Below are 10,567 nucleotides of genomic sequence, written 5' to 3' on the forward strand. Positions count from 1 at the left end.
TACAAACTGTAAAAAATCTGAGAAGGCAGAAGGGTTATGACCTTCCCAGGGCAGGGGCTACGAAAGTGGGATGGGAGGGAGGGACAGAGCTCAAGACGTGCCAACCACTTAGGTGGGGATTACGATGGGTAGCCGGAAGAGAAGACGGCGACAGTAAAGCTGTATGTGGCCTGGGCTCCGACAGGGAAAAAAAAAAAAAAATCCCATTACTGATCCACAGTTCAGAATATAAATGTTAATGGCAACATTTGTTGAGGGCTCACTCACTATACATAGAGTGTGTCAGGCTCTCAGAGCTCTGTGAACACCAAGGAGTACGACAAAGCTGGGCCTGGAGTTCCAAGAATGGGAGGACCAGAGTCCCGGGGACCAATGACCTAAGGGCTTCGAAGATACCATTGACCCACTCAATGCCACACAAATATGATCATTTTCTACGTGTGCCATGATGTGAAAAAGTTGAGAAGCACTGAGCCACTCAATAAAGAAACAAAGCAGGTTTCAGAATGTATCATACTGCAGTACTACAGAGTCATGGTGGTCTAAACCCTGGGACTGCATTAGAATCATCAGTGGCGCTAGATAAAACTAGAGATGCATGAGTATTAATCCAGAGCCCTTAAATCTGAAACTCCAGGGATTTTTTTTAATCCACAAGCGATTCTTCTGTACAGTCAAGGTTAATTATCACTGGTACAAAAATGACTGGAACAGAATCTGTGATAGTTCACAAAATGTGAGATTGGCTCTCTGTATTCCAAGTGTCCTCAAGCAGTAATTGCATCACCTGAAAGCTTGTTAGAAATGCAGACTCTCAAGTTCCTCCCCAGAACCCTTAAATCCAACTATACATTTTAACAAGACCCCTCAGATGATATATAAATACTTTTAAGAACAATGTGTCAACATTGATAGCATGGTGCAATCACCGGGGAGCTTTGAACATTGCTAGGTTTGGCACAGGAGGTGATTCTAATGAGCAGTGAGAGTTGAGAACACTAATCTAAGAGAAGCACATTAAGACTGTATTTGTGGGTCCCCACTTTCAAAGACCCCAATTCAATAGCTTTCACTTGGGACTCGGAAATCTACAGAATTGATCATTGATAATTTCATGCTCAGGCATGAAAATGTCAATTAGCACATTCAACCAAAAGAATGCATTCACCTACAGAAGGAAATTCTTACAAAATAATTTAAAAATCAAGGACAAAGGCTTATTTTTAAATGAATATATGAAAACAGAATATAGAAAATATGTATCGCCACCCTCAAAAACAATATACTATGCAAAGTAAATTTTCACATTTTTAAATATTTATGTATATTCCTATATTAAAGTAGGGAATACTTAATAGAACAGTCACCCATCATATGGGTTTTTAAAGCAATAAATTCTAACTTCCTTTAAAATCTTATCCTCACATAACGTGAACACAAATACCTCTAAATTAAACAGTAACCTACATTAGTAATTTTCATAAGGTAGCTTCTTCCTTATTGAAAAAAGGCATTTCAGTGTTTTAAGTATAAGTAGCTAGATAAATATAGGCCCAAAATAATAAGCTAGCACATTAAATGCTTCTGAGCAATCATAGCAAAACTAAAAAACTTTAGTAAACCTAATGGAAAAAGTGTAGAAGCTGCATCTCTTCTTTAGAGGGGGGAAAAAAGATCCACATATATACAATATAAACCCAGGCCCATCACATTTGGCAAGGGATTTTAGCAAGGTCATGCGTCAAAAAAACCATTCCACTCTTTGGGTTATGGATTCTCCCACAAATTGCAAACTGCCCTTGGATATCACAGTTTACCTTATTCTTTAAATAGTTAAGAAAACTATAATACCAATGATTACTATCTTACTCTGTTTTTATACAAATGCCAGATGACCAACCGACACAATCAAAAATAATTCAGAATTTAGCTGTTTTCAAAAAAAGTCAAGCAAAAACAAAAATGGAGACTAACAGGTTGACCATATGGATATAACAGAGTGACTCCTCCAAATAAGCAGAAGCCAGCAAAGTAGTGCTCTTGCCAAAAGAGTTATCAGGTCTTAAAATACAGGAGGTCATCTTCCCATCGATGTATTAAAAAAAAAAGAAGAAAGAAGAAAGAAGAAAGAAGAAGAAGAAATAATTATTATGATATTTATCTGAGCAAGAGAGAAGAGAGAGCTGGAGGGTTTGGGGGCACCAGGACAGAGAAAGTCCTAGGCAGACAATGCACTGAGTAAGGACCCAAGGCAGGGCTCAATCTTACTACCCTGAGATCTCTAGCTGAAACCAAGAGTGGAACCCTCAACCGACTGCACCACGGTGGCATGTCCCATTAATGTATCTTTGACAGGTTTTTGAAAGTTTCCCTAAACTATAGATCTAAAATCTACAATTTGACAGATATGCTTAACAAGCCAGGAGACCTTAATTTCAATCTTAAAGTTCCCCCTGTGAACTCACTAATGATGTCAGGCCATTCACCTGGCCTACTTTACTTTCTTCACATGTAAAATTCCAGTAACCTTTCAGTTCTAGATTTTTTATGGTTTTCCAATGGAGATCAAAGATGACAAAAGAATGAGAATAAGGTCTTATTAAAAAAAAAAAAAAAACTTTTAAATAAGTGGAAAACAGTGGCACCGTGCTAGTTACATAAGTACTTTATGATTATTATTAAAATGTGGAGAAAAGATTCTGAGGTTTGACAATTGAAGCACTGAAAAGCTGCATTACAAAAAGCAGTGATTACTGTTAGGAAGTAATAGACAAATCCAGTGCAGAACAGTAGTATTTTAGGCAAATTTGAGTTGAGTTGTATAAAAATATGACTAAAGCCTCACTCTTCTCAATTATAACAATCTTCCCAAGTTAAAAATTTGTCAAGATGGCAAGTTTTTCAAAACTAATTCACCAAGTAATTTATAAAGTGTGTTTAAGATACAGTTGTTACTACTGTAAACTAGAAGAAAAACTCACCCCACCCTTGATCAATGAATCACAAGAGAACTTAGTGAGTGATTTGGGGGACTAGGTTATTATGTTAACCTTTGTTGCTAGAAGTTAAAATTACAAAATGCTGCCCAAGCATTGATCATGTGCAGTGACAGACTTGAAAAACACACCTGACAACTGGTTACTTTGGAAAGGAAGTCAAACATGAAGGAATATCCCAGACAAACATGGAGATATATGAGCTGTAAATTTAAATGTATTTAAGAAGAAAAAAAAAAACAATGCTGAGAAAATAAAAAGTAGTATTGAAGAAAAAAAAAGTTACAATAGTTGTAGATTTATGTACTCTAAAAATCAATTTTTCTACTTTTAAATTTATTCCTCTTCAATGATTCTTGAATTCTGAAAGATCACCCATGAAGAACTGATCTTTCCTATGAAATGAGACTGCCTTCTATGGAATTAAGGAGTAGCACAAAGGTCTCGACCTAGAAATAGATAAAACTTTTACTAACTTTGATGATTAATACTCATTACAGTGGTAAATAAAGAAAACTAGCAGACTCTTCCCTGGAAGAGTAATGTTCCGATGGCTTGGGTAAAGTATAATCTGATGGCAAAAGATAAACCAGCAAAGCAAGAATTTAGAACTAAATATATAAATTATAAAGCCTAAAGCTACCCAGCTTGGAAACATGCACCCAGACTTAGGGTCCCTATGATAAGGTAAATCTCATTAACATAAACTTTAAGAAACATTAATACAACTGAATAGGCTAAATGTATAAAACTTATAAAAATGGGACAGCCCGGGTGGCTCAGCAGTTTAGCGCTGCCTTTAGCTTGGGGCCTGATCCTGGAGACCCAGGATCAAGTCCCACATCGGGCTCCCTGCACGGAGCCTGCTTCTCCCTCTGCTTGTGTCTCTGCCTCTCTCTCTCTCTCTCTCTGTGTCTCTCATGAATAAATAAGTAAAATCTTAAAAAAAAAAAAAAGTTTATAAAAATGGCTATAATTCAAATTTTAGAAACATCCAGATACACATGTGTATTTCAGTACTGATGTCACATTGTAGGCCAAAAATCAATCTCAAATTGGTAATACACCCTTCTGTTTACACAATCTGAACTCATTACATGTTATTTGAGTACACATTAACATAACATATTCAGAACCCAATTGTATATTTTAATCATAAAAATGTTTAAGTGATTATAAATGTTCTTTAGAGTTAACCTATTTCAAAAGGAAAAAACTGGTTTCAAACCCTGAAGAAACCCTTTAAGTCCCAAATTCCCATCTTTTTCACTGGCTTTCCAGAGACATGTACTGGCCTGACACCTATTTATTAACACACCCTTAGATCTCCAGTCTATCGCCCTGCATCACCAACAACAACTCTCTTGCCGGATCCCTGTCACAGCCTCCCCGGGGGTTCCTCTCTGCGCTGCCCTTGTACTCCACAACCCATTTGCCCCAGAGCAGATTTCTCCAAGTTAAAATTAAATCATGTTATTCTCCTGTTCACCAGTCTTCAGTAGCTTCCCATCATACTAGGAATAAAACCCAAACCCCCCCCAAAAAAAAACCCAAACCCCAAACTTCTCAAGGCCTGGTGTGTGCCCTCTGGTGTTGAACAGGCCGAGTCTGGCCTACCTCAGCATAGGCTGCGTGCCACATCCAGAGGTGAGCCCGTTCCCCTCCGTACAGGGCGCATCTTCTCTTCCTTTAGGTCTCACTTCTAAGGCTGCCTCCCCAAAGACTTTTCTGATTCTAAAGTGGGCATCTCCTATTCTTTCTATCTCGGCCACTTTTTTCTTTCCTCCACTGGACTTACTACAATGTACTATTATTTTTATTCGTCCCTGACTCTTTCAAAATGGAATTCCATGGCGACAGAGGCCACAGCTGCCTCGTCCTCCATTTCATCCCTCCAAACTAGCATCAGGAGTTAGCAGACATTCAGCAATTAGTGAATGTGAATAAAGCTGCTGTTAACGTATATTTATTCTTTACCATAACCACTGGGGCATTTATCATGCCCATTTTAAAGACCAGGCAGCCAAGAGTCGAAATATGAAGGGAGCTTTCAAGTGTAGAAACAAGAGGCAAACGCAGGTGAGTACCGAGATGCCTGTGCTACCTCAAACACATCACACTGCGTCCTCCCCAGCCCTACTGCTGACACCTAGCCTCCACTTACTTTCTTACTCCTCTGCCCCTAAGAAGTCATATGTGTTTCCCATCATATGGACTTTCACACTCCCATAAGTTGTGGCTAACAAAAGGAGTGGTCCTAGATGTGGCATTTTTGCTTCCCAAAGGACATTTGCCAATCCTATGGAGACATCTTGGTTGTCACAACTGGGGAGGCACCACTGGCATCTAATAGGTAGAGGCCAGTGATGCTGCTAACCATCTCACAATGCACAGAACAGCTCCCCCAAACAAAGAATTATCCAACCCAGTATGTCATCACCACGTTGCAGTTAAGAAGCCTTGCCAATAAAGAACCAGCTTAGAGTAGGGTGCAGTTGCCATTAACCTTGCAGGCAATGTCAACAAGTCAGGACAAATGTAAGGTAAAAAACAAAGAGTTTTCATTTTCCCTCTCCTCCATATTCAGGTTACAATTTTATTATGTTTTGTAAATGATATCTTGTAGTCTTCCACCATGGGCATGCCTTATTTGCATGTTTAACAATTATATTCTTCACTTCCACAAAGGAAAACACTCCTACCATTTCTCCTTGAAACACAGAGCCCTCTCCAGCTATCCTTTTTCCTTCCCTCTTTTGATAATAGATAGGAGTACAAGAAACATGTCACTCTTCTCTCAATTCTAATTAAAATAACAGCCATCTCAGATGATGAATGGCAACTCTCAGCTCCACTTTTGGGAAAACAATGGAGACCAGGAAAAACGGGCAAACCGGACTGTCTGTGCTCCTGCCTGAAAGAGGGGAGGTAAGAAGCACTTAGTACAAGGGGGTCGCTGCCATGTAGGCACGTCAGCTCTGCGATGCTAAAGGTCTGCTTCTAAGTAGAGGCAGGACATAGCACTTTAAAATTATTGACGCTTTCCCCTCCCACCCCACCCCCCAGATTCTGATTTAATTGGTCTGATGTGTGGCTTGGCTATCAGGATTTTTTAAAGCTTCCAAGTGATTCTAGTCCAGTTTTGCAAAGACTGAGAGCCACCGGTCTAGTCCAGGCCTCCCACTTTTACGTATACACAAACTGAGGCTCAGGGAAGCTACATGTTTTGCTCAGGCATCCAACTCATTTGAAATAGGTATAGAATCAGAAAACCAGTTCTTCTAAGGCAGTGTTTGCAAACCGTAGGTTAAACACTAGATCAAAAACTCAACGGTTTATAAACGGCATTTGTTTTCTGATTTTCAAAAAAATCAGAGTATACCGTCCACTACAGGAGTAAGTATTCTTACACGGCACTTGCTTCAGGTACATGCACATATTTGCTGGTCAGTCTCCATTTGCTTCTCTAAATCCATTCCTCTCCCTTCTCTGCCTTGTTCCCACTCCTACAGAATGATTCAGCTGAGTCCCTTGCCAGAGGGGTTCCAGCTCATCAGCCAGTGAGAGGCCCCAAGCAGGAGAGCAGAGGGTGTCTGGGGTCACTCCTCATAGGAGATCCTGCTCCCACACCACAGCTCTCCCTGGCTTCAGCTCCTGATGAAGCTCCCCTCCTCCCTGAGACCCAGAGGTGCTAACACCTTCTCATTGCTGACAGTCCTAGGGGTTTCAATGCCTTTTATGGGTCCCTTAAAACTGTTCACTTTCAAAAACAGCTGATTTATTAAATCTGTTTCCTACCAGGACATTCACATACCTAAACAGAGTAACAGACACGACAGGTGCCTAAATGTACTGGGTTGCACTTTCAGAAGTGCGAGCAGGTTTAATGTAAATTGTATTGCTTATCGTGAGTTGCACTTTCAGAAGTGTGGGCAGGTTTAATGTAAATTGTATTGCTTATCGTGAGTTACGGTCAAGAGAGCTGGACAAACACCATCATGGTTTTTCTTTTTTTCTTTTTTTTTTTTTTTTTTCATCATGGTTTTTCTTTACCGCTGTTGCGTCTGGCTGATACAGGGAGCTATTGCATGGACACTTCAAAACACAAACATTTGAAAAACACTTCTTTATGACTGTTGCCACAAAATAAATAGCACATTATGTCCAAAATAAGAAAAGCATGGGGTACCTGGGTGGCTCAATCGGTTAAGCATCTGCTTTTGGCTCAGGTCATGATCCCAGGGTCCTGGGATCAAGCCCGGAGTGAGTAGGGCTCCCTGCTCAGTGAGGAGTCTGCTTCTCCCTCTTCCTCTCCTTTTCTCCCTCTCACCCCCGCTCATGTTCTCTCTGCCTCAAATAAATAAAATTTTAAAATCTTTAAAAAAAGAAGAAGAAGAAGAAGAAAAACATGCGTGATGGTTAAGTTGATTTTTAAATAGGGCTTTAACACCTGGCCAACAGGAGAAAATGGCCACTGTGGCAGATAGTTCATCAGTGCTTAGCACATATGGAGAAAATGAAAGAATGGAACTAAGCGTCTCTAGTCAGTTTCTAAGTCTTAAAAATGTGTGCTTCTATCAGGGAGCTTCAAGTTGTAAAATTTCTTCCCAAACATAAATGAAGCCATTTTTGTCATAGCAAAATCCCACACTAAAGATCTGTACAGTGTCAGCTCAACTCTCACTCGTTCTGCAAAGAACAAGAAGAGGAGGAATGAGGAGGCTTTCAAAAATGTCTAAACTCTGCTCCTTTTTGCAGGACCTAAGAGTATAGAGCCAGAGGAAGAACCAAACATCCTATGTCCAATCATTCTCCAGAATCATCTCTCAAGCTGCCTGTGGCCTCTCATAGAGGCCTCCTACAGATGGCCTCTTGTAGATGTAGAAAATCATCCAACTTCCATACATCCGATGACCAGTGTCCAGAGTACACCCAAAAATGTGGGCCAGCTCCTTCACTCTTTCCAATGCCCAGAGGGGTAAGCCAAGGGAAGTGCTACACTGTTGTATGAATACGGAGCTGTATTAGGTATAAGCAGTCAATATAATGCTCACTAAAGCCAAAAGCCAAGCCATCCAGTAATAGGGATCAAAGTAAATGCAATTATAAGAAAATGGCAAGATATCATATTACCCTCTGGGTGTTACTGTAACCTCTCTGAAAAGAAGTGGTGCCCTTCCATATTTTACTGTGAAGTGGTTCATCTTCTTAACTAGCCATTCAACAAAGATGCAACTTCATCCTGTTGCCAGACCTCAAATCGCTATTATGCATGTGCTTTTATAACAGCAACTAAAACTTGTTAAAGGCTTTAGACGCAAAGCGCCTTCCCGTGTATCAGCCACCCCTTTTAGTCCTGCTCCTCAGAACATGCCCACAGAATAAGCAGGGGAGGTGATACTCTCATGTCACAGAAAAGGAAGGGCTCCCAAAAGAAATGATTTGAAACTTAAACCAAACTTAACCACTCTGAACAGGAGTTGAAGCCTGTCTCATCCACTGTACCATGCTGCCTCCCCAAGGTGAACTTACCTAACCTGCACGCTGGCAAGGTTTTTCAAGCTCACGACGGAAAAGAGGGGGAATATACTGAAAATACTGAATTTTTCTCGGCTTGAATCTGCAATACACTGAAGCACCCATTCAATAACCATATCAACCTTCCTGAGCCCATCAGAACACACACAACACACGGAGATGACTCTGGCTTTTTTTATGATTGAGTGGCTTCTAGTGGTGGATGTTATGCCAGGGGGGGAAGCCGAATTGCTGTGTCCTACCCCTTCGCCTCTATGGAAATCCAGATTCTTCTGGGTCACTAAGGGAATTTGAAAGGATAATAAGGCATAAATCACCAACAGTTCAATCATGCGGTAGCCAAAGTCCATTAACGGTATTATATGGGAAAGGCGGTGGAGTTACTGCATTTTACTGGCTTAGAAAAAATAGGCCCATTATCCAAACTGCTTGAACTTGCCTTATCGGGATGTCAATCAAGAAACAAAGGAAACCTGAAGTCGGTCCACAACCTGTGACTGTTTCAACTTTATTATTATTATTATTATGATTATTTCCCCCAGCACACCGCAGCCCACCATCCATCTGGTGCAAGGCAGCGGGACAGGAGGGGAGCCCTCCCCACCAAACCTGTTCTCGGGTCAGCAGAGACGATTAGGGCTGGGGGCTGGGGGGTGGGGGTGGGGGGGCCACACACAACGACACGTACCTGGAAAAGTGACCTGCCGGGAGGAACCACACAAGTGCCACCGGCGGGCGACAAGAGAGAAGAAGAAGAAGGAGAAGGAGGAAAAAAAAAAAAAAAAAAAGCACGCTAAAATTTAATTATAAGTTGAGCAACTTTCTAGGATGGGGGAACGTGCTTCTGCTTTGAGCTCCACGGGCGGAATCGCTTCCGAGCCGAAGCGAACCTCATCCTCGTCCTCGTCCTCGGGGGCCGGGGCCGGGGCCGGGGCCGGGGCCGAGATAACGGGAAGGCGGCGGGTCCGCGCCAATCAGCGGCGCCCCAGCTCGTCAGCGCAGACCTGTCAGCCCGCGCCAGGCCGGGCAGCTGTTGATCTCGGGGCCATTTTTTTTTTTTTTTTTTTTTTTTAAGGAAAAAAAAAAAAAAAGCAGAGACAGAGAGCGGACGGGAAGGGAGCGGGAGCGGGGAAGGCTGAGCAGGGCGGAGCGGAGGGCAGGGGGAGGGGAGGCCGTCCCGGGAAAAGTCGGAGACGGCTGCAAACTGCGGGGCCCGGGCGGCGCCAGGCGGGGGGAGCGCGCAGGGGCCGGGGCCCGCCCCGAAGTTCCGCGCCCGGCGGCGGCGACGGCGGCGGCGGCGGCGGCCGCGCTCCGGGGCTGCTCACCTAGCAGGAGCGTGGTCCAGGTCCGGCCGCGCCCCGCGCGCCGCAGGCCCAGCGCCCCGCGCAGCCCGGCCGCCAGGCGCCCCCCGAGCCCGCCCCCGGCGGACGGCGCGGCCGGCTCGGCGCGGGGCCCCTTCCTGCCCGCGGCGCCCTTGCGCCCGGGGGACCGCGGCGCGCGCTCGGGCCCGGGCTCCCCGGCGCCGGCGTCCTGCGCCCCCCTCAGCGGCGACGGGGAGGCGCGGGGCGGCTGGGGCGGCTTGGGGGCCGCCTCCCGGTGCTTGCTCCGCGCCTGCAGGACCATCTTGGCATAGTCGCGCCCGCTCGCTGCGCGCGCCCGGACGGCGGCCGGGGGACGGCGGGCTGGCGGGGCGGCCCGGGCGCCGCTCACTCTCCGGCGGGCGGGCGGGCGGAGGGCGGAGGGCGGAGGGCGGGCCGTTCCCTCCCCGCGGGCCGGGAGGCGGGGAGAGCGGCGAGGCCGGGCGGCGGCTGCTGGCTTTGGCGGTACGGCCGGGAGGCGGCGCCGGACTCGCGCGCCCGCCGCCGTTGCCGCCGCTCCGGTTGTCACGGCGACCGCGGAACGCCGGGGGCGGGGCGGGGGCGTGGCCACCCCGCGCGGCCCCGCCCAAGCCCCGCCCCGCGCCGCACGCGCGCCCCCGGACGGCCAGCGCGCACGCGCGGACTTCCGGCGCGGGCGCGGGCGGGGGCGGCCCC

At 45.2% G+C, this 10,567-nt stretch overlaps 1 protein-coding gene across 5 annotated transcripts in view; it reads right to left on the reverse strand.

Moving 5' to 3' along the window:
- The window catches only part of DPY19L1 (dpy-19 like C-mannosyltransferase 1), a 95,111-nt gene extending 84,853 nt beyond the window's left edge, over window positions 1-10,258 (reverse strand). For 2 of the 5 annotated variants that reach the window (XM_072764715.1, XM_072764714.1), the window contains exon 1: window positions 9,860-10,239. In XM_072764715.1, the coding sequence (XP_072620816.1) occupies window positions 9,860-10,157 (298 nt within the window). In that variant the 5' untranslated portion in view covers window positions 10,158-10,239. Of the gene's footprint in view, window positions 1-9,222; window positions 9,471-9,859 lie in introns of those variants that run through there. The other 3 variants (XM_072764718.1, XM_072764716.1, XM_072764717.1) reach the window with 3 other exon arrangements.
- Window positions 10,259-10,567: the final 309 nt, after the last annotated feature.

This window comes from Vulpes vulpes, chromosome 7 (assembly GCF_048418805.1).
Source record: "Vulpes vulpes isolate BD-2025 chromosome 7, VulVul3, whole genome shotgun sequence".
NCBI lineage: Eukaryota > Metazoa > Chordata > Mammalia > Carnivora > Canidae > Vulpes > Vulpes vulpes.